At 44.1% G+C, this 23,010-nt stretch overlaps 1 protein-coding gene across 2 annotated transcripts in view; it reads right to left on the reverse strand.

Annotated features, from left to right (window-relative positions):
* The window catches only part of KCNQ1 (potassium voltage-gated channel subfamily Q member 1), a 356,172-nt gene that overhangs the window by 108,699 nt on the left and 224,463 nt on the right, over positions 1-23,010 (reverse strand). For both annotated transcript variants that reach the window (XM_068148314.1, XM_068148313.1), the window contains 4 exons: positions 9,989-10,064; positions 4,692-4,786; positions 3,665-3,711; positions 1,948-2,009 (listed from right to left, as the gene is read on the reverse strand). In XM_068148314.1, coding sequence (XP_068004415.1) covers positions 1,948-2,009; positions 3,665-3,711; positions 4,692-4,786; positions 9,989-10,064 — 280 coding nt within the window. The remainder of the gene's footprint in view (positions 1-1,947; positions 2,010-3,664; positions 3,712-4,691; positions 4,787-9,988; positions 10,065-23,010) is intronic.

The following is a 23,010-nucleotide window of genomic DNA, read 5'->3' on the forward strand; positions in this document are numbered from 1 at the left end:
AGAGAGAGATCCTTTATATTTGTACTCAGCTCAGGAAGGCTTTAATTGTATGTTGAAAGCATACCATATACTTTATGGGGAAGAAAAGACCAATCTCTGAGAGCAAAAATGCCAAAAAGCCAGCTTTGGCCACCGCCTGCAGCTGCAGCACAAATGTGATCTCAGTGTTGCCAGCGTGTTGTCATGTGTCCCACTGTTTGCCCAGCCCAACTGAAATTCTCTATTTTTAGCCTTTCAGCTACTTTCAGATAAAATTCCTGCAGATAGGACTAGCTGTATAGGGCAGATAACATACAGCTCTGAAACCACAAATGACCTCATGCAACTGCAAAGAAAGAAGGGTCTGTTACTCAGAACAAGGCTAAAATTTAACCCGGCTATACTAAAATTAAACAGGGAGTGTTTTACAGTCCCATTACAAGACATAAACCAACAGTCGCTATAAATTCGTGGTGTACTTATTTGTAAGGATGTAAAAAACGTAATTAATAACCCCAAAAGAGCTTATCTCTGAGCCAGTCCAGCACCAAAGCTTTCCCAGGCTGGCTGGAGATTTCACAAATGGCAGCGAGCAGCTATTTTAGCTGTCGATGGAGAGTTATTTGTCCAAACCGAAAAGTCGTTGCTCTTTGTCACAAGTCAGGAGACATTTTTTAGTGTTCCACACTTTCAGTTGACATTAGAGAGAGAAAAATAAATACATGTAATCCAAACTCTCTGGAAAGGGCTTCCATGTGTAAGAGCACTCACCAAGCAGGGATGCGAGCCAGCAAGTGCACGCTGTGCAGGGATTCTTCTGTGTGCAAGATGCTCTGTGCCCTCCAACCTTCTGTTTCACCCTCTCTGTGTGTCATCCTATATACCACAAGACACCTGTTCCCTCTAAAACACTATTTAGTTCTGGTCTATTGCAGTACAGTTCTGGGAACCATCAAGCTCATCTTCAGTATTTAAGGGCAAACATGCAAGCAGCAGATATGCCACGAGTGAATCAGTACAGCTCAGGGTGCCCAGCTGGCCCCCTTTGGGATGTGATGCTCACACCTCTTGGTTTGCAGAGTATTTGCTGGGTATTTCTCCACAACAAACCCTTCCTGAGGTTATAACATCCTTTCAGTTGTGAAAGAAACACTCTGAAAGCTCTTTTCCTGAAGGAAAAATGTTGACTCCTTAATACCAAACAAAGAATTCAGCTACATGAGTGAATCCTCAGGTAATGACATTTAACCTCCTCACCACATCACCATAAAAGAACAGGCAAGGTTTCAAACCATTTCTCTTAACTCTCCCTTTCTTTCCTTACTACCAGCATAGGAAAACATATTTTTTGACAATGACATAGCCTCAACCTGTCATCTAAGCCTTCAAGCACAGCCAGCATTGAAATAAAGGGTTACAGAGCACTTAGCTGTTAATTTGAGATCATAGAGCAAGCCTGATTTTTTTCCCTGGCTTCATGTCACTTAAAAGGTGAAACTCCATTTGTCAGAAGGAATGAAAACCAGGACAGAACAAGGTTTGCTATGGCCCTCTCTAAGGAATTGTAGGTGGAGTTATATAAACAGAGCAATGATCAAAGGGAAATCTTGGGGACCACAATATACCAAGGTATTAAAGGAACAGAGCCTTTTATCTATTGTGAGGGAAGCAAGCAGAGCATTGAGACACGTGCAGCACACACAATTGAAAACCAAACCCCCAAGCGAGTTCCAAAAGAGACCAAAAATCAAATATATTCTGGTGGTGGGTTGTTGTTTTTCTTATCCAGTTAAAATATCACAAAAGAACCAAAAATGGAATCCACCACAAACAAATGACACACCATCACCTGGCAAAAGCAGGCATTCAACCCTATTTCAAGCTGAATTTCCCCCCACATCCCACGAAGCACGCACTGACCGGTCACAGACCGTGTCCTCATTCACCGCCAGCCTCCCTGAGCCTTACCTTGTCCTCCACTCTGTTCAGCCTGGCACCAATGGTGTTGTTCCCTCGGTCTTTGCTTTTTTCTGTGGAACAAAAAAACCCCACATTTTCAGATGGCTAGCTGGTGGTACAACAAAAGAGCAGCAAGCCACAACAGGGTGTGTTTAACTAGCCCACCAATGCAGTGTAACTGAACACCTTTGCCAGGCTACTCCTAGCCCTTAAAAGCAGGTTTTGTTCCTTTTTCTAGTGGTAGCCCACACCATGGCTATTGATAGCCCTTAAGTTTAAGCCATTTTTGACCTTAGCTTTAGGCTTTAACTTAGGAGGACAAAATTATTTCCAGTTTAATTAATGTTTTAATTGCCACTTCAAACCGATCTGACACAAAAGACTCCACTGCCAACCCAAACCATGTGTTTGGTAGCATTTCATCTTTCCCTCCCCCCCCCCCCCCCCCCCAGCTATAGAGAAACATGAGTTTGAAAATAACATTACTGGAGTTTTCAGTGGTCAGACTTGTCACAAACAAAACAAACTTAGCACTTCCTGCTTCTTTTTCCAGTCTCTTTCCATGGCTATCAAAAGTCTATGTGAATATTACTGATTTCATAGGAACTCTGCAGTCATAGCACACATTTTATAGTCAGTTAGAGGGCAGAAAGGCTCTGCAGAGGGACCTCGACCGACTGGACAGATGGGCAGAGTCCAATGGGATGGCATTCAACAAGTCCAAGTGCCGAGTGCTGCACTTTGGCTACGGCAATCCCATGCAGAGCTATAGGCTGGGGTCAGAGTGGCTGGAGAGCTGCCAAACAGAGAGGGACCTGGGTGTGCTGATCGACAGCCACCTGAATATGAGCCAGCAGTGTGCCCAGGTGGCCAGGAGGGCCAATAGCATCCTGGCCTGCATTAGGAATAGTGTGGCCAGCAGGAGCAGGGAGGTCATAGTGCCCCTGGACTCTGCTTTGGTCAGGCCGCACCTTGAGTCTTGTGTCCAGTTCTGGGCTCCTCAGTTTAAGAAGGACATCGAAACACTTGAACATGTCCAGAGAAGGGCAACAAGGCTGGGGAGAGGCCTTGAACACAAGCCCTATGAGGAGAGGCTGAGGGAGCTGGGATTGTTTAGCCTGGAGAAGAGGAGGCTCAGGGGTGACCTCATTGCCCTCTACAACTACCTGAAGGGTGGTTGTAGCCAGGAAGGGGTTGGCCTCTTCTCCCAGGCAACCAGCACCAGAAGAAGAGGACACAGTCTCAAGCTGCGCCAGGGGAGGTTTAGACTCTAGGTGAGGAGGAAGTTCTTCACCGAGCGAGTAATTAGTCATTGGAACGGGTTGCCCAGGGAGGTGGTTGAGTCATCGACCCTGGAGGCGTTCAAGGGGAGATTGGACGTGGCACTTGGTGCCATGGTCTAGTCATGAGGTCTGTGTTGATAGGTTGGACTCGATGATCCTCGAGGTCCTTTCCAACCTAAGTGATACTGTGATACTGTGATACATGGAAAGTTTTAGAGCCAATATGTTGCAGACTTTAGTGCAGGTAGGTCCTTTAAATACCTAAACAAGAACAACCCTATTTTCAAGATGACTATCATTGCAGGTGCCTGAAATTCAGAGCACAATTTGTTGGCACTCTTAAAAACTTTGGCAACAAAAAATACAAAGTGTTTTAACCAACATTTTCCTCTAATTGTCTCTTCATCAGATTAATTTTAGACACATCCTTCATATTAATTTACCTGAGACAGAGATAAAAAGAGATGGCTTCCCTATGGACTGGTCCAATCTGTAAAACAAAAAGAGTTTCAGGTTTAAGGGAGACCTTCAGGAAGAAGCAAAGGGAAGTTCAAATAGTGCTGGTTTGTACTGCAAGGGAAGCACTTGCTTTGGGCTAAGAATACCTTGAAATTATAAGAATACTACAAAATGGGATGAGATTTGAGATTGGTCTTCAACTTCTTTAACCTCTGTAAAGTTTTACTATGCCCACCACTTTTCCTTGTGAACAATATTGTTCATCTTATCCTTCTTCCACAGATGACTTGTTGCATCTATCTGGTGTATTTTAGTTTGCTCTTCAGTATAATTCTACCAGAGCGGGTGACAGAAGAGACCTTAGGCTCCAGGGAGACCTTCTTGTGGCCTATCAGACAGATAGGGACAGGCATTTTAGCAGGACCTATAGTGATAGGACAAAGGGTGATGGTTTTAAACTTAAAAGGGAGTTTTGGACTAGATAAAAGGAAGACATTTTTAACACTGAGGGTGGGGAGACATTGGCCCAAGTTGCAAAGAGAGGTGGCAGATACCCCACACCTTGAACCATTCCAGGTCAGGTTGGATGGGGCTTCGAGTGACCTGCTTTAGTTGAAGATATCCCTGCTGAGTACAGGGTGGGTGAACTATATGAGCTTCAGAGGGCCCTTCAAGCTCAAACCAATAGGTTTCTATGCCAGTATTTCACTCTGAACATATAATACAGCCCCTAACATACAGGTTTTACAGTGTACATTCAGAGCTAGCAGTGACTGAGACAACACTTGTGAGTATAATGAAAACTTAAGGATCCAATCATCAGATTAAGCTCTACCTTTTCCTTCCTGTATGAAAAGAAAGCTTGTGTGCCATTTTATACTCTGTACCTTTGCACAGCCCTACTGCTACAGCACCTGTGACCCTGTCAGGTTTTGATCCCCAGCCCAAATCACTGACTTCTTTACAAACATCCCTCTGCTGCTCTGCAGATACTGAATTTGATGGACATACCTCCTCTGTAACTCCTTGATTCGCACCATCAGGTTGAGGTGGCCCTGTGAATACTGCTCAATAACATCTCGGACATCATAGGGCTTTCTAGCTTGCTGTAAAATAAGAAGCACAAAACCCATGCCTTTAATCTACAGGGATGTAGGAATGGTCTATGGTAACAGATTTTTATCAAGGGTAAGTTCTTTCAGCTGCTTTGAACATTTGAGATACTTCGATTGTTGCCATGATCACACTTTTTTTTGTGTGGAATAATTATGACAGTTCTGATTTCATCTCTCTTTTTGTTACTGCACCTCTAAGCATACCTGTCAAGAGATTATCCACTGAACTTGAGGCCAAAAGAACTTGGCACTTTGCTCAGAAGTTTGTGGTCACTCCAGTTTGTCCTGGAAATAAAGAGTCATATTCCACTTGTACTTCAAATGCAGGAGAGGTCTCTGCTCTGCATTTCACGTGCTGCAGGTTTTCCTCAATTCCATGCCACAAGCACTTTCTTCTTTTATGACAAAGGAAAGCCATAAAACCCAGGCTGTGGCACCTTCATGCAATCCCCTACACTAGGCTTGGGACCTCCCATGTCTTAGAAATCACTACTTTGATAGTATCACTTCATCAAACAAATGAGATTTCTGGTCTGCCAGATTCTCCAAAGGTATCTACAGACCTTGCCTGAATGTGAGGTACGCTCCAGTGGAAGGCTGAACAGGAATGGGAATTGCTTCCATTGAACCAAAGAGCTCACAGAAGGATTCCCAAGAACCCTGACTGCTTACACACATATAAATCAGAACTAACAGCCACAAAGACAGAAATACGACTCAACCGTGGCACAAGCCCATAAGTCTTTTCATGGACTTGTACTGTAAACAAGATGATATTAGAGGGGAGAAAAAAAGAAAGAAAGAAAGAGAAAAAGAATTTCTGGATTATTTTTTGCACTATAAATAAGGAAAAGAGAAATCTGCCAGATTTGAAACCCCCAGGTTCAGAAAAGCTGTTCAGGAAGAATAAAAGTGCAGAGCTTCCTCCTGCTCTTTGTTGTTCTCTGCTGCAGGTGTCAGACAGCAGAAAGAGCAGGTATATCCCTGCCTGGCTTTGTTCACTGTGCTGCTGCTTTCTCTTTAAAGCTGAAAACCTGGAGTAAACAGAATGCATGCATGAAGTTTTGAACTGTCCTGTAACCCATACTGAAAGCTGATCTGGCAGGGGAAAATGCTTGTGATGCTGACAGCACGGGCGTTGTAAAAAGGAGAAACAAAACTGCAGCAGGCAGTGGATGAGTGCCGGAGAACCACAAGTAGGAGACAGTCCCACTGCTTTCCTTCTTTACTTCATTACACTTGTCCCTCTGCTAATTAACCATTACTCATGGCAACAATCTTCTTAAGTAAGTTTAAATTTCCCCCAAATAAGTTTCCTTGTATCCCTGGTGAGCTTCTCTCTCTCTCTTTTTTAAACAGGAAGGCTCTGGTTTCTGACTGACTTTTGTCCTTGTATAGCCATCACACCCCTGTTATTAAGTGAGCTCTTAAACAAATGTATCTAGGCAAATTTAGGCATACAGGTGTATCCTGCAAGCAGCTGGTAGAGTTTAAGAACCATGCTGGGTTCATGCTGGGACCTATTTTGCAAAATTTTCCTCTTCCTCCACCTCTTCCTATGTTTTCTCACCCCAAAAGCTTCAGAGGCTTCTCTAAAAAGCATTCCTTTTAAGTGCTGGCCTTGCAATTGCTTCTGTTGCAGCTTATTTTAGCATGAAGTGTCTTTTTTCAGCAGACACAGGGGGAAAAGAAAATAATCTGAATTTTCTTTCAGAAAGACATATTTCACAAACACACACACAAAAAACCCTTAGAAGGGAAATCTCTACCAGCAAACAGCTACACAGGCCTCTTAAATGCTGAAAGATACATTTTTAATGCATCTTCACTGAGAGAGTTGTTCACCATTGGAATGTGCTGCCCAGGGAGGTGGTGGAGTCACCATCCCTGGAGGTGTTCAAGAGGGGATTGGACGTGGCACTTGGTGCCATGGTTTAGTCATGAGGTCTGTGGTGACAGGTTGGACTTGATGATCTTTGAGGTCTTTTCCAACCTTGGTGATTCTTCTTTGCCATAATTTCAGACAGTGCACTGGACAGGTTATTAGGAACTGCAAAGTCATTGCCTGGCACATGCTTAAGCATTGTAATTCCTTATGACTATTTTATGTGCACACACGAGAACCAAGCAGATTTACAACATACTCTTGAGGAAAGAATAATGACAGTGGTTATCTCTTAATTACAGGAGAGATTTAAAAGCACCTTGTGGCTCGAATTTCAAGGTGGCTTTGTGCATTAAGTTACTGAGATGCTTTTGAGTGCTACACTTTTGGTGCTTTCCAAATATTTAAACTCAGTCATAACCTTGTGTTCAGAAATTATGGAGAAGTATCAGGTGTCTCCATATGTTCCTATTGGGAGACTGCTCTGTTACGAAGAGCAGCAGATCACCATGGTGGGGGGGTTGGAAATAGATGATCCTTGTGGTCCCTTCTAACCCTGACTGATACTATGATACTTGTGTGCAGGAGTGACTGCAGATATGTTTCACTTCAGCCAAAAAGGACATTTTTATTTCTTGGGTAACAGCTAATATTGATCATTTAGGAAGAAGAAAGGCTAGCCAGGAGGGGGTTGGTCTCTTCTCCCAGGCAACCAGCACCAGAGCAAGAGGACACAGTCTCAAGCTGCACCAGGGGAAGTTCAGGCTGGAGGTGAGGAGAAAGTTCTTCCCAGAGAGAGTTGTTAGCCATTGGAATGTGCTGCCCAGGGAGGTGGTGGAGTCACCGTCCCTGGAGGTGTTCAAGAGGGGATTGGATGTAGCACTTGGTGCCGTGGTTTAGTAGTCATGAGGTGTTGGGTGACAGGTTGGACTTGATGATCTTTGAGGTCTTTTCCAACCTCATTGATTCTATGACTCTAAAGAAGGATGTGAGACAGCCTTGCTGAGGGACTTTGTAGATGGCCAGGACCAGGCCTTTTGCAGATGTACAACTGAGAAGCCAGATTAGCAACCAGGATACTGAGTTGGAACAAGCTTTAAGTAGCAACTGAATAGTCCCATTCTACTCTCTCAAATGCTTTTTTTCAGCTTCTATCAAATCATCCTGCCGCAGGGGAGTTTGGTTTAGTTGCCAGGTGGATAATGTTGCACACAGTGTTCAAGCATTTTCAAACTCTGGTTTTTGACAGCCACCACTTGGGAGGTAGATATATCGTGTGTGGATTTCTTGTTTCTAAGCAGTTTAGTCAACATCGTGGCGAATATTTTATGATCTAGATTTATGAGAGCAAGGACGCTGTAATTACCATGAAGCAAAAGGATCACAATCAGGTTGCAGAACGAGAATAAATTCCCTTTAATGGAATTGGCCACATTTAGGCAGATTTTCACAGAGGAGCAGCGGACACATCACCGGAATGGGCCACATTCCTTGCTAGGTTACAAATCCTGGCCAGCAAGCATTGAGGAGCTTCTCCACAAAGTGGCTATAAGAATTATTTCCCAGTAGTCCAGACATTATGCCTTCCTCAGGTTCAGTCAAATGAAATAACGTGTGAAATGTGCTAGCAGAAACTTTCTGAAAGTGCTCTCTCCAAGAGCTCCCCAGGTATGGGAGATTCCAGCCTAAATGGTGACAGTCTGGATACATCACACACAGAATCACACAGAATCACCAAGGTTGGAAGAGACCTCAAAGATCATCAAGTCCAACCTATCACCACAGACTTCATGACTAAACCATGGCACCAAGTGCCATGTCCAATTCCCTCTTGAACACCTCCAGGGATGGTGACTTCACCACCTCCCTAGGCAGCACATTCTAATGGGCAACAACTCTTTCTGGGAAGAACTTTCTCCTCACCTCCAGCCTAAACCTCCCCTGGTGCAGCTTGAGACTGTGTCCTCTTGTTCTGGTGCTGGTTGCCTGGGAGAAGAGACCAGCCCCCACCTGACTACAACCTCCCTTCAGGTAATTGTAGACAGCAATAAGGTCTCCTCTGAGCCTCCTCTTCTCCAGGCTAAACAACCCCAGCTCCCTCAGCCTCTCCTCACTGAAGCATACTCCTGAAAAGCTCAGGCAACCTGAGCTACAAATTAGCTCCTAACTTTAAGTGAAAATAAAAAGACCCAGAGAAGGAAACTGCTAAAGAATTCAGGCAGTGCTTCTAAATTTTCCAAGAGGAAGTCAGAATAATGGTTTTGAAGCAGCAGTAAGCATTGCCTGACAGGAACAGTGGGCTTTTGGTCATCAGCATCTTTTGACCCTCAAAATGTGTGCTCTTCAAATCTGAAGGAAAAAGGACACCCTTCCCTTTTTTTTTCCTGTAGGGGCATCTAGATTAAGGGCAGGAAGGTTTTTTAGCCTATTGTAAGCAGTAGTGGCGAGGTCATGCATGAAAATGGATGTGGGCAGGCAGCTAAACTCTTTCTCTGTGTGTTCAGTTGTCAAGCCTGTTCTCCAGAGATTGTGCCTCATTAATTAATTTTAAACAAAGCAATATATTTCTTATATATATATATTTTCACCTGGTTTAAATCAAGCTGAAGGCTGTTGGCAGGTTTTTACTGGATTACTGAAATGGGTTTAGAAATGGCATTCACAGGAAGCTTGCAGTCAGAATGTTTGATTCAGACTAGGCAACAAGGTTAGTTAGCTCCTGTTAAATGCTTCTGGTAGGGCAGCATCACAGTGAGGGAAGTGGCACACAGGAAATGTGTGTCAGTGAGGGCTGGAGGGGTGAAGAGAACAGAACTCTCACAACCTACCATAGGGAAAAGGAAGGAGAAACCTTCCAATACGCTAACAAATTTCCACCCTGGTCTCTTATCAGGACTTCATTATCATTGAGTAAGAGACAGAACCAAGGCTGAGGTAGTATTTTAATCCCTAATCCTCCTGACTTGCCATGACAGTAACATACAGCTCAGAATTAATGGAGACATATGAGAATGTTTGCACTGGGAAAAAGAGATGGCGATAACAGAGGGTTAAGGGTCAAGTCCATTAGCAGAAAAGAACATTTTAATTCAGGCTGCATTTCAGGATTTGAGCCCATTTCCAGAGCATCCACAGTTGACTAACCTGCTGCTGAACAACCACCCCATTGAAGGAGGGAGAGAATAGTGGGTGTCGCTCACCATTACCGAAATGAATTGTGCCAGTCTCTCTTAAGCTTCCAAAGGAAACAAAGCATCAGGAGAATGAAAGGGTTTCTTTAGAAAAGGAGCTTTCTATTCACAACTCACCTGAAACTTTTTCTTTGCCACAAAGTACTGCATCCTGCGAATCACCTTAATTGCAGCGCGGTGGTGTTCTCGCAGCCTGTGGGAAAAAAAAGCCCAGGAAGGTGAGTGGGGGGTGACAGAGCATCTCCACCCCGACAAGAAATACAACAGGCTGCACTAAACGCTTCACCGGGGCGTGAATGTGTAATGGACTGAGCTGTGACTCAGCCTGGCAGCACGACACACTTTATGTTGATCTTCCCCACCTTTCAAGGCTATAAAAAGTCCAGGTTTTTATCTGACCTGTGCTAGGCTTGCATGCAGTTTGCAGCAATAACCTCCTCCAGTGTCCAAGCAAACCTCCACTCACCTTTCCCAGTTTCATTTATGCACACACACAAAAGTTGTGAGGTTTTTGCACACTCAGGTTTGTGCAGCTTTTAAACCTGGTCACTCTAGAACACCAGCTTTTGGGGGTGGGCTTTATTTCCCCCCTAAGTCCTGTCCAAGCTGTTTCTTCACTTACATGATTTTTTTTCTTAATAAAAGTTCCTTAACCCCACACTAAAGATTTCTGGGTCGTTGACTGCTAAGCAATACAAATGATCTTGTGGTAGCTGGATTCATCATCAACACACATATGTATCCCCAAACTGAGCTGTAACTCTGTATAAAGGTCTTGAAACTAATACATCCCCCTCTTCATGCACAGGCAGATGAACTGAAAACAGAATTAAAGCACAATAATTTGCTCCCTGCATTCTAATAGATTTTCAGACTGACTTATTTATAAAACAGAGCATCAAGAGCAAGAGACATTTTAAGTCTTCCAAAGCTTGCAAAAACAATGCCCTTTTCCTTCTTAACATTAAAATACTGAATCACTGATTTAAGGGGAATCAGTGATTTATTCTGCTACCCTCATAAGAAGATACATTTGAATGACATTATAGCACAACCTCTATTTCCTTTTAAATGCACCAACATTTGTGCTTCCAACTCTAACCCTAAACAGACTTCTAGTCATAGTTTTGGGGAAGCAGCAGTAAAAGCAGAGTTAGATATTCCAGATGTGTTCTCTTTATAAAATGATTGTTAGCAATCATGGAGATGTCCCTTGGCAGAGCATTCTGGCCATACTGAACCTGACAGCATTCATACTCACTGTGGGATGCAACACCCACATTGCAGTTCTGTACAGGTTTGGGTCTGGTACGATATAGCACAATATTACCCCAGCTAAATTTAACCTGGGACAAACTTCTCCCAGGAAACACAAGTTCTGCATGTGCAAACAATGGATGTCCATCCCCTGAGCAGCCTGGCAGGTGTAGCTGGGGCCTTCCCTTACTGAAAAGTCACTCTTTTTACTAGGGAAATAGCCTTCTGCAAAGCCAAGACCACAACCCAAGTAAGCTCTCCTCACAGGCACTGTCTCTTGGGTGCTTGCTTTCTGTTACAGAAATGGTGCAGGTTTAGCAATCACAGAACAGATTGCCCTCTCCACATACAGTGTAAAGCACAGTTGCTTTTCTGTCTAACACCACACAGATTTTCACCACAGCTCAACAGCTTGCTGAGACTGGAGGGGCACTTATATAAAGCAACTGGGCCCCACAGTCCAGAGATCTGCAGTTGGATCTGTACAGGGAGGTCCTTCCCTCTTGATGCCACACTGAGGAGTCTCCAAGAGGCTCTCTAGGTCCCTGCTCCCTCAGATCTGGCTGCAAGATGATGGCTCATATAGAGATCACAGTATCACTAAGGTTGGAAGAGACCTCAAGGATCCAACCTGTCACCACAGACCTCTTGACTAGACCATGGCACCAAGTGCAACGTCCAATCTCCTCTTGAACACCTCCAGGGATGGTGACTCCACCACCTCCCTGGACAGCACATTCCAATGATGAATGACTCTCTTGGTGAAGATGTACATTTGCTAACTGGGATGGCTGCCTGTTTGGATGGAATCCTGAGTTATGGCAATTGGCAGTATCCCTGCACTGCTCTGTCCTAGGGACAAAGATGACAACCCCCAAAATCACAGGAAATAAAGCATTCATGGTTTTGAAGTTCTGCTTCACAGAAATAAAAGCCAAAAATATAAATCACAGAATGTTAGGGGCTAGAAAGGACCTTAAAATATCATCCAGTCCAACCCCCCTGCCAGAGCAGGATCACCTATACCAGATCACACAGGAATACATCCAGGCAGCTTTTGAACATCTCCAGAGAAGGGGACTCCCCAACCCACCTGGTCAGACTGTTCCAGTGCTCTGTCACCCTCATGTTTCCATGGAACTTCCTATGCCTCAACTTCCATCCATTGCCCATTGCCCAGTCATTGGACATCACCAAGCAGAGCCTGGCTCCATCCTCCTGGCACTCACCCTTTGCATATTCATAAACATTAATGAGGTCACCTCTCACTCTGCTGCTTAATTTTCTATTAAATAGCAAAGATGTGAAAGTGGAACTGTCATGCAGCTACACATCCTACACAGAAACACACACAAAACCATCTTAGGACAGCTAGAAATAGATTTCACTTGCAATAAAACTGCTTGTAGTCTTTTGGTTTAGGCCCTTATTTCCTGAGGGTGTTTTTCACAGCCCATTATTCCTGGGCAAAATGATTTTTCCTTGGGACAGGTGGCCACTAGTAAAGCACACCAAATCCCTCACTCTGTCCAGATGATGAGCCTCATCCATAAGCAAGACAGCTGGATAATAAAAACTACATCCACCAGTCAGAGAAACAACAAAATGATAGCACCAAAATGATTTTCCAATGCATCCATTCTACATCGATCACTGTGCAGTGCTAACACGAGCTTCCACGCCAGCAGGGAAAGTTAATATTCTCATTTTATCCCTTCCCCTTTCCAGCTCCAGTAGGAAGCCTTACAGTAAGCTTGTTTCTGCTTATGCTGTAAAATCTAATTCTGTACCACAGGCTGTCCCGATTCCCCAGATTAAATGCTTCTGCGATGAGGGAAGGGAATAAAGGATTTAATTAGTAGCCAAGGTTATGATTCATGGTTGTTTGATCTCTTTTGTAAACTGGTAACAAATGCTTTAGTGAATTGAGAGTTTAACCATTAACTGGGGATATTTGTTTGTTCAGCCACTTGTGACATCTCTGAATTCTGGTTACAAGGCTGCACCTTGCGGGGGACACACACACAGCGTGCTTAGAGCCAGAGAGCCACTTGATACATCACCATCTGCAGGGCAGGAGTTCAATGAATATTTCATTTTTAGGAGTGTGTTGGCAAATTACATCATCTGAGAGTGCTCAGGGACAGCAGCAAGAGCCATTCATGGTGTGTCCATCCTGAGGGAGGGCTGGAGAAGCCTTTGGGAGCGGTGCAAGGTCCTGACAGCAACTGCCCTCCTACAGCTGCTCTGCAAGGGGATTGTGTAGCCTTCCTCACCCCTCTGCAAAGGGGTTGTAGAGCCTCCCCCAGCCCCTCTGTGGGGGATTCTAGGGACTATACGGGTGCTCCAGAGAGCTCATCTGCTTGAGCAGCTCTCCTGCAGCTGAAATCCCTTGGTTTCACACATTTAGTTTGCCTAACTTTGGTAAGAGCATGACCAACACAAGCAGCAGACAATGATTTTGCCAATGAAGTTCTCTTCCCCTCCGGAACATCCATCAGGCTTCAAGCCCTCAGACCCATTAAAACCTAACAACCAAAGGGGCTTGCCAATCACCATTTGTGTGATTTGAATAACTATGAACATATTACCTTCAAAAATAATCTGAAGTAGGTTGTATAGCCATAAAAACAAAGCTACAGATGGCTGCTTCCAACAGCCTCCTTTTGTTGTTAGGATACTTAACGTACAACAAGTCCTCTGGTGGAAACCTGACCTCTTCATTAGTCCATCAGAAATCTGGACTAGAATTTCTGTGACTGGGAAGACCAGCATGCTGAAGAACTTCATCTACTTCCACAGACATTCTCATTCAGTTGGGAAGTTGTCATGCATTTACAGATGCCCCCAGTGATTGCAATGAAGCCATTTGCACATTTGACTGCAATATGATTAATTTCCCACAACACAGCCAGCACCTCAGTGGGTTTCCCGAAGTGTAGCTCAGTCACTGAAAGCCACAGTGAGTGTCAGTGGCATCAGCCAGTTTTACAAGACTAATCCCTCTTCTGAAACACAGAGTTCTTTCACTAATAGAACAAGAAAGGTGAAGCAGTCATTGCTTAGAAATATTGCCTGCCCTCACAAAGCTGCTGGATTTTATGTCGGATCCTTACTGACATGGCAGTAGAAGTTGGTTCCCCTTTTCCTCTCAGGAAGGTGTTCTACATATTGGTTTAGTGTTAACAGAAAGATTAAAGCAACAAGACAGAGGAGAGGTGGTGTTAATTTCCTATTTAGAACACTTGCTTTCCTGTTCATTTGTAGAACATTTCACTATCAGGAGTGTAATGTCTAGCACAGAATTCCCAACGTACCCGGACCCCGGTATTATCCACGTTAGAGGTCAGTGCTGTCTATTCAGAATGAGTTTAATGAGAATGAAACCACAATAGGAGAGAGCCAGAGATTTCTAATATCTTTTACAAAGTGCCCCTTTCTCAGTAAAACTAACATTGATCTGGAGTCAAGCTCAGTTTTTCAAACATATTTAAATTCTCTGCAGTCGTCTTAAATTTCTGACTAAGGACAACACCAAGGTATTAAGAAAGAAAGCTGAAGTTGGTTGGCCTGAAGCTTTTGGCACTAATCATTATTTAGACTTCATCCCTAACACATCAGTTTTTAATATGTTGTGCATGTGAACTGACATACTTTTTTCCATTCAGGCACAGAAATAGCTTCCTTGTCACAGGCAGAGAAGACTCAGAGCCGCTACATTAAACCATTTCATTAGAGCATTTAAGTCTAATGAGATCTTTCATTGTTAGTCCTCCAGGCACTTTTGGTACAGAATTTGCTATGGCTCAGGGTTATTCTTGTCTTTTCACACATCCTGTCATTCCCTGCCCATTACACTTGATGGGAGCCTCTCTGTACTGGGCAGTGTTTTAGATGCGATAAAGTGGAAGGGATTAGGTTGCATTGCTGTGTATCCTGTAATAGGAAATGCTTGATCCCTCTACCCAGAAGCAAAATCAGGACCTGATTATTTCACATAACGAGGGCTATCCAGCTTTTCCCTTCACTTGATGCTAGAGCTTGGCAACTGCTGTTTGCCATCATTATGATTTGCTTATCAGGGGCCCTCGAGATATACCCTGTCCCAGAAATGATTCAGAAAACCCATCTTAAGGAGAAACCAGGAAAAGCTGCCCAGAAGTGCTGGAAAAGTCTGATGACTCTTCAAGAGCAAACCAGTTATGAAACTGAAGTTTGGTTACGTGGGCTTCAGCCAAGCTTGGTGTTTACATGAAAGGTCCCCAAACATTTTCAGTGTATTAATGTGTTTATGTCTAATGGGCAAGCATTCTTTGCTAGACCTTGCCCCTCTGGACTTCACACCCATTTTTGTGACAGTAAAAAGCCAGAAATTAGTGACAAGATTGTAGAGTCAGATTGTGGTTGGACTCATTCTTAAAAGTCTTTTCCAAATGAAACAATTCTATGATTCTAAATGAAATTGATTCAGCTATTCCCCACAGCTCTCACCTCCAGGGTCTTCACAGGTTTCAATGCAATGGGAATACAGAAATAACAGATAGAGGTAGAACAAACAGCAGGTAGGCTTTAGACCTTCATTGGTCTTAGGAGATGAAGGCATTCTAATAATTACTAGCAAACAAGCAATCTGGTTATGGTCTGCATCTACTTGGCTTTTATTCATGCTTCCAAATTGGTCATGAACAGTTAAGATGACATCCAATGCATTTGCTCACCTCAACAGTGAATAATTCAATACCAGCAGCCAATTATTTCTATGAAGATAGTCAATTGATAATTTCCACTGAACATTGAGTGTTTGGTTTTAAAATCACAGGTTGCTTTGACTTAAATGCATGTGTCTCAGAAGGTTAAATCTGTTCCCTATGTTGGGAACGCAGAGGCTGGCTTCCCAAAGGAGTGTGAGTGCTCTGCAACAACACTCTGTAAGAGCACTGCCAATTTCAGAATACAGAATTAACCAGGTTGGAAAAGACCTTCAAGATCATCGAGTCCAACCTATCACCCAACACAATCTAATCAACTAAACCATGGCATCAAGCACCCCATCCAGTCTCTTCCTGAACACCTCCAGTGATGGCGACTCCACCACCTCCCCAGGCAGCACATTCCAATGGCCAATCACTCCCTCTAGGAAGAAAATCTTCCTAACATCCATCCTAAACCTCCCCTGGTGCAGCTTGAGACTTTGTCCTCTTGTTCTGGGGCTGTTTGCCTGGGAGAACAGACCAGCCCCCACCTGGCTACAACCTCGCTTCAGGTAGTTGTAGAGAGCAAGAAGGTCTCCCCTGAGCCTCCTCTTCTCCAGGCTAAGCAACCCCAGCTCCCTCAGCCTCTCCTCACAGGGCTGTGCTCCAAACCCCTCCCAAGCCTTGTTGCCCTTCTGTGGACACCTTCCAGCAAGTCAACATCTTTCCTAAATTGAGGAGCCCAGAACTGGACACAGGGCTCAAGGAGTGGCCTAACCAGTGCTGAGTACAGGGCAGAATGACTTCCCTGCTCCTGCTGGCCACACTATTCCTGATACAGGCCAGGATGCCATTGACCTTCTTGGCCACCTGGACACACTGCTGGCTCATGTTCAGCCTACTATCTACCAGTACCCCCAGGTCCCTTTTTGCTGGCTGCTGTCCAGCCACTCTGACCCCAGCCTGTATCATTCACTCTTCCAATGAACCTCTCAGCCAGTAAACATCTTGGTTATTATTTACTGAGCATGAACATAGCTCCAGGGGAATTAGCTATAAGCTGACTTAACATTTGTAAGCTCCTCTCCCCACTGTGTATTCACCCAGCTATCTATGCTTGGTCTTTTTTTATTATTTGAAATATGTAATTTTAAATCCACAGCCATCTTTTAATGGATTTGGGTTTTCTTTGACAGCAGCTTTCATGTCTCCCTTCCCAAAAGTCATGGGCTTAACTCAGAAATACTTTCATGTAGTTACAGAAATCCTCTTTTCTCTGCAGATAGCCTGGCTTAGCTGGTTTTGTGGATTTGTAAGAGACATGCACAAAAAGAGAACTCATTTTAGAAATAACATTCTCTTTGGAGAACTTTAACATTTTAATATCTTCAACTAATAATAAAAGTGGCCTACTATGATAGGAAATGAGTAAAAAGGCGGGGGGGGGGGGGGGGGGGGGGGGGGAATGATGTAGGCTTTTCATAGTCCTGCTGCTGAAGCATGGCATATAGAGAGGGGAAGCTGTCAGAAAAAGGCAGCAGCCCTGTGGGCTGGGCAGCTCCACAACCACAGCTTGTAGTGCGGTGTGATCTCTCCAGCTGCATCTCAGCAGAGATGAAGTGTTGGCATACAGCTGGAGAAAGGCACACAGCCTGGCTTCAGCATGGTGCTGAGGCTTTTCTCCTGCATTGGTGGGAAACCTGATCAACTTCAGCAGGTCAGGAAAAAAAACTGAGTTCTGCAACAGTGCCTTAGGAGAGGTGTCTGAGGGGCGGTGGGGAAGCACGCAGTGAAAGGGGAAAACAAGCTCAAGGCCAGGTAGGATGGGACTTTGAGCAACATGATCTAGTGGAAGGTGTCTCTGGTCATGCCAGAAAATTGGACCTAGATGATCTTTAAGGTTCCTTCCAACCAAAACCATTCTATGATCCTATGATTACTTGCTTTAGGCACTAGTAGCAACTTGAGATTCAGAGCCACTCAGGGAAATACAGCTCATCAGTCTAGCCCTTTACAATATGCTTGTGTCAAGGCAATCTGAAGTGAATTCTTAAGTACAAGCCTGAGCAGGGAAAGAAGCATTACTGCCATGTGGATCAGCACGAGAGCATGAAACACAGGAGCTTCTGGAAGCTGTTTCTCTGCTAGGGAACACAAGTCTCACAAGGGCTTGGCTTCCCAACTCACCTGCAGCACAAACTCTCCAACATCTATACTACTGCACCACCACTACATTGCTCTAACTCAGGGTGGATTGGCTTACAACTGAATCTTCAGGACCAGCTCTCTGCAAAGCATCTGTGTGGTACCTGGAGACTGCACACAGGGTAAGGCAGATGAACACACTATGCAAAGCAGTTTTCAAGCCTGCTGACCTTCTTTCTCCAGCTGTTCCTCTATTCCTCAGCATGCTCTGAGAAGCAAAACAAAAACTTGTTTCCACCTAAGCAAAAGAGGATCCGGAACAGCTAAACTGCATAGGATTTTGGAGTGCAGCACTGAAAAAATGTTCATCTTCTCTTGAGAGTAGTGGTCCAACATATAGGAGTGTCTAGAACCAAGAGAAAATTCTGTAGCCAGAATAAAGCTCATGCATGTGTTGTCAGAGCTAGTGGTGTGCTGGGGCAAACAGAGGGAGCATCAGAGATTTCCTTTGTGGTCTGCCCACAATGGTCGTACCAAAGTTCTTGCTGGAAACAGGCAAGAGCAGTAGATCACTTGTACTCCCTAAACTGCCTTTGCTGTATGTTTTCACAATTCTGTTTTTACTTATGTCTGCTGCCAGGGTATGAAAAGTTGCACAAAAGACATGGGGGGGAAGAGGAAGATGAAATTATTTTTCGAAGTGGGAGACTGAAATATACTATACAGAAAGCAGGAAAAACAGAAAAGTGAGCTCCCATTTTATCAGAACTGGTGGCTGTTCCCCAGCTTTGGTGATATCATCATCACCACCTATCAATGGACATTGACACCTGTATCAAGTCACAGTAAACCTTTATCCAGCTCTTCACTCTCTGCACCTTCTTGAGTCAGAAGGTAGCTGCCTCTTTTTTGTTTATGCAGTTTCAAGGCCAAGCAATTTGCAAGTAACTAGACACAAATGAGATCACAGATAAGTAAATAATGTCCAGCACTGTCTTGTCTGACACCTTAAACTCCCTTTCTAGAGAAGCTGAAAACAGAACACAACAGAGCTGAAACAATACAATGGAGCTGTAGTCGAGTTCACACAGGAAACCATGGGTATTATTCTTTTGAGTTCTGATTGTTCTCAACAATCTTTTCAGATTAAGGAAATGTGTTTTTTACAGAGCTTGTCATTCATGGCTCTGAACTACACAAGGAACTGCAGGGCCACAATCAGTGACACTAGTATAGAATAATCATACTGCCTATGGTCACTTGCCTCTCTATTGTTGGTCTATTAAGCTTACCATAACCTTTGAATATTAAACCATCTGATGTTCTACTACTTCTTTACGCTCTAGAAGGTGTTGAGCTGTTAGAGTGTAGAAGGGCTCTGCAGAGGGACCTTGACAGGCTGAAGAGATAGGCAGAGTCCAACGGCATGAGATTTAACACATCCAAGTGCTGGGTTCTACATATTGGCCACAACAACCCCAGGCAGTGCTACAGGCTGGGGTCAGAGTGGCTGGAGAGCAGCCAGGCAGAAAGGGACCTGGGGGATCTGGTTAAGAGTAGGCTGAACATGAGCCAACAGTATGCCCAGGTGGCCAAGAAGGCAAATGGCATCCTGGCCTGCATCAGGAACAGTGTGGCCAGCAGGAGCAGGGAAGTCATTGTGCCCTGTACTCAGCACTGGTAAGGCTACACCTTGAGTCCTGTGTCCAGTTCTGGGCCCCTCAGTTTAGGAAAGATGTTGAGTTGCTGGAACGTGTCCAAAGAAGGGAAAAAAAGCTGGAGCACAGCCCTGTGAGGAGAAGCTGAGGGAGCTGGGGTTGCTTAGCCTGGAGAAGAGGAGGCTCAGGGGAGACCTTATTGCTCTCTACAGCTACCTGAAGGGAGGTTGTAGCCAGGTGAGGGTTGGTCTCTTCTCCCTGGCAACCAGCACCAGAACAAGAGGACACAGTCTCAAGCTGCACCAGGGGAGGTTTAGGCTGGATGTTAGGAAGAAATTCTTCATAGAGAGAGTGATTGCCCATTGGAATGTGCTGCCCAGGGAGGTGGTGGAGTCATCATCACTGGGGGTGTTTAGGAGGAGACTTGATAGGGTGCTTGGTGCCATGGTTTAGTTGATTAGATGGTGTTGGGTGATAGGTTGGAAAAGAAGATCTCAAAGGTCTCTTCCAACCTGGTTAATTCTATTCTATTCTAAAAAAAAGGTTGCTGACACTACATGGTAACTCTTTGTTGTAGGGAGCTACTCAAGGCTGAGGTAGGCTTTTCTGTTTGGCTTAAACCCCATTCCTCAGATTACACACCAGATACAACCTGCACCCAAAAAACACCTGATGCTGACTGTGAGATGTGAAAGCATAAAAACTATGGTCAGCTCATTAAGAATTTCATTGGTCTTCTTCCACTTTAGGTAATACTTTAACATGCTAATTTAATATATGTGGTCTCCCACATCGTAATTGAGACTCAGCATGTAATACCACTAATAGCATCCCATTTAACCTTTTCTTTTGAGACAAAGGAAATAAGCTTTCTTGTTTCTTAGGTCAACTCCTGAATGCAGTTCATAGGGGATCTGTGGAAGGTCAAAACAATATTGCATTGTTACTTATTTAACCTCACACAATGACTTTAGCTAAAACCTCCTTCAATTTCCCCCCACTTCTCAGTACTATTTGTATTTTTAGATAATGGTGAATAGAGACAAAAAAAATTAGCTGTTTTCCTTTGCAAAACAAATCACAGGCAAGAGACACACCTTCACATGTTCAGCCTATTCTACCAAGACAAAATAGGCCAATTGAGATAATATCTCTGCTGTTCAATGCAAATAAAAGTCATTCCACAGTTGTGATGGACAAAATAAAGCAGCTCTCTGCTGCACAGACAGGAATTACAGCAGGAAAAAAATATCTGAAAGGAAAAGGCCCTTGACCTGAGCAGCAATATTGACATTACCAAAGAGCAGTGATAATACCCCAAAGCAGTGATAATGCCCCAAAGCAGTGATAATGCCCCAAAGCAGTGATTGGAGTATTCTCCTGCCATTGAATAACTGAAAAGAGAAGCTGGAAGTTGTGGCTGTGAAGTTGTTTCCAAGCACTGTATTCTGAAATCAGGAGGTATCAGGCTCTCCCCCATCACTGGCCACAGAAACCAACTGAAAAACATGAGGCCAAATCCTGCATAGCCCAGAGAGGTGGTGGTGGAGTCCCCATCCCTGGAGGGGTTTAAAAGCTGTGTAGATGTGGTGCTGAGGGACATGGTTTAGTGATAACTTGGTTAGTGCTAGCCTAATGGTTGGACTCAATGATCTTAAAGGCCTCTTCCAACAAAAACAGCTTTATGATTTCCACCAGGAGACACTAGAAGCTGATGGCCTGTGAAGTCACTGTGGCTTCAGGCCTGCCATCTCTGCAGGGGCTCTGGATGTGATGCATGCAGAGTGATATAAGTGCCTGCTTGCAGCTGCGCTTCAGTGGGTGTATCCTCCTGTGGTAGTTTTAGGCTGTACCTTTCAAATCTTCCACAGCTCTTGAACAGAAAGTGGTAGAACGTAAATAAATCATTATTGGGTGTAAAAAGGAAAATAATGATAGCTCTAAACAATCCCAGTTGAGAGAGATCTACCCTAAGAACTGATTTGGTAAACTTTCTGTCTCTCTTTTGGCTTCTTTGCTCTGGGAGATATTAACTTTGTGCTGTGCTGGCTTCTGCTTGACCTTGGCTGCATTGTTTTGGCTAAGTTCTAACAACTCTCTGCTCTTTCATTTGTTCCTTTGTGACCAGGGGGCTAAGGAGGAGGAGGGGGACAGGGAGCAGAGAAGCTATAAGCTGCCCTGCTTTTTGGCCAGGGGGGTTGGTTCTTGTGCTGTTTATAAATTGTAAAGACCTGTAAATATTGTAAACACTGTTGGTTTTATACATATTCTTTGCTTTTCATTGTAGATTGTAGTTTTGCTTGTAAACACAGCTCCATTTGCTTCCAACTGGGCTGGCCTGGCAAATTTAACGTTGGAGGGAATTTTCAACCCACCACACTTCCAAAAATCAAGTGATAGAAGGCTGTAAACATGAGGCTGGTGCTGCAGTTTGTGTAAGCTGTCACGAAAAGCCTGGCAAACAAACCCTGGACAGACAGCACCAGGACAAGGGAACTTCACTTCCCACGGCAATGCCATCACTTCAGGGGGAAAAAAAACCCCACCATATCAAAAAAATGAGTCCTTAATGTAGCTCAAAACTGCAGGTTTTGCAACTGGAAGCGTTCTCAAGGATTTGTTATTTTACAATGGTGGAGAAACACATGGGATTTCAGCTTGTGGAGAACAGCCTTTTCCTATAAATCACAGAGTGTAATCTGAAACCCAGGAACAGCGCAGGGGCTCACATTTATGGATTTAAACCAGATGAAGAGCATGCATGCCCTTAACCCTTTCCCTGTAATTCCTCCCCAGCACAAAATGAAAATGAATATGCAAGCACTGCACAGAAATCAGCCTGATAAAAGATAAACACAAACTCTGTAAACACCACAAACACCACCCCCCAACACCACCCCCACCTTTGACTGGCTTTCCCTAAGGACACAAGCACCGAGCTGTCCTAAAGCAAAGCACTGTAAAACTGTTAGAACATAATCCACTATTCAGGCTGCTCTTTCATCAACTTTTATTTAAGCAGTTTATCTTGCTGAGATTAGGATCTCTTCTAGAGCAAAACCTGGCAAACACAGGCCTCTGGTGTTGGATATCAGGCTATATTTCACTGGCAAAGAAGTCGCTAGCAGCCTGTCGTCTCACCATAAGGTTATAAACTCCTTAATCAGGCAACAGAAGAACTAATGCTAACACATTAGTGGTCATTTCTCTTCAGAAATATGTAAGAGCATTAAGATGATATAAAGGGCATTTATTTATTGTCTTTTAAGACACCACTTCCCCCCCCCCCACACCTTTCCTCTATCATTTTAGCCTCTCTTATGTCTCACCAGACAATAAAAACCTCCCAACTCAGCACAGTCTGTTCGAACTTGAATCCCAGAGTCAC

This window comes from Melanerpes formicivorus, unplaced genomic scaffold (genome assembly GCF_026170545.1).
Source record: "Melanerpes formicivorus ecotype bairdi unplaced genomic scaffold, bMelFor1.0.p_v2 SCAF_16, whole genome shotgun sequence".
Taxonomy (NCBI): domain Eukaryota; kingdom Metazoa; phylum Chordata; class Aves; order Piciformes; family Picidae; genus Melanerpes; species Melanerpes formicivorus.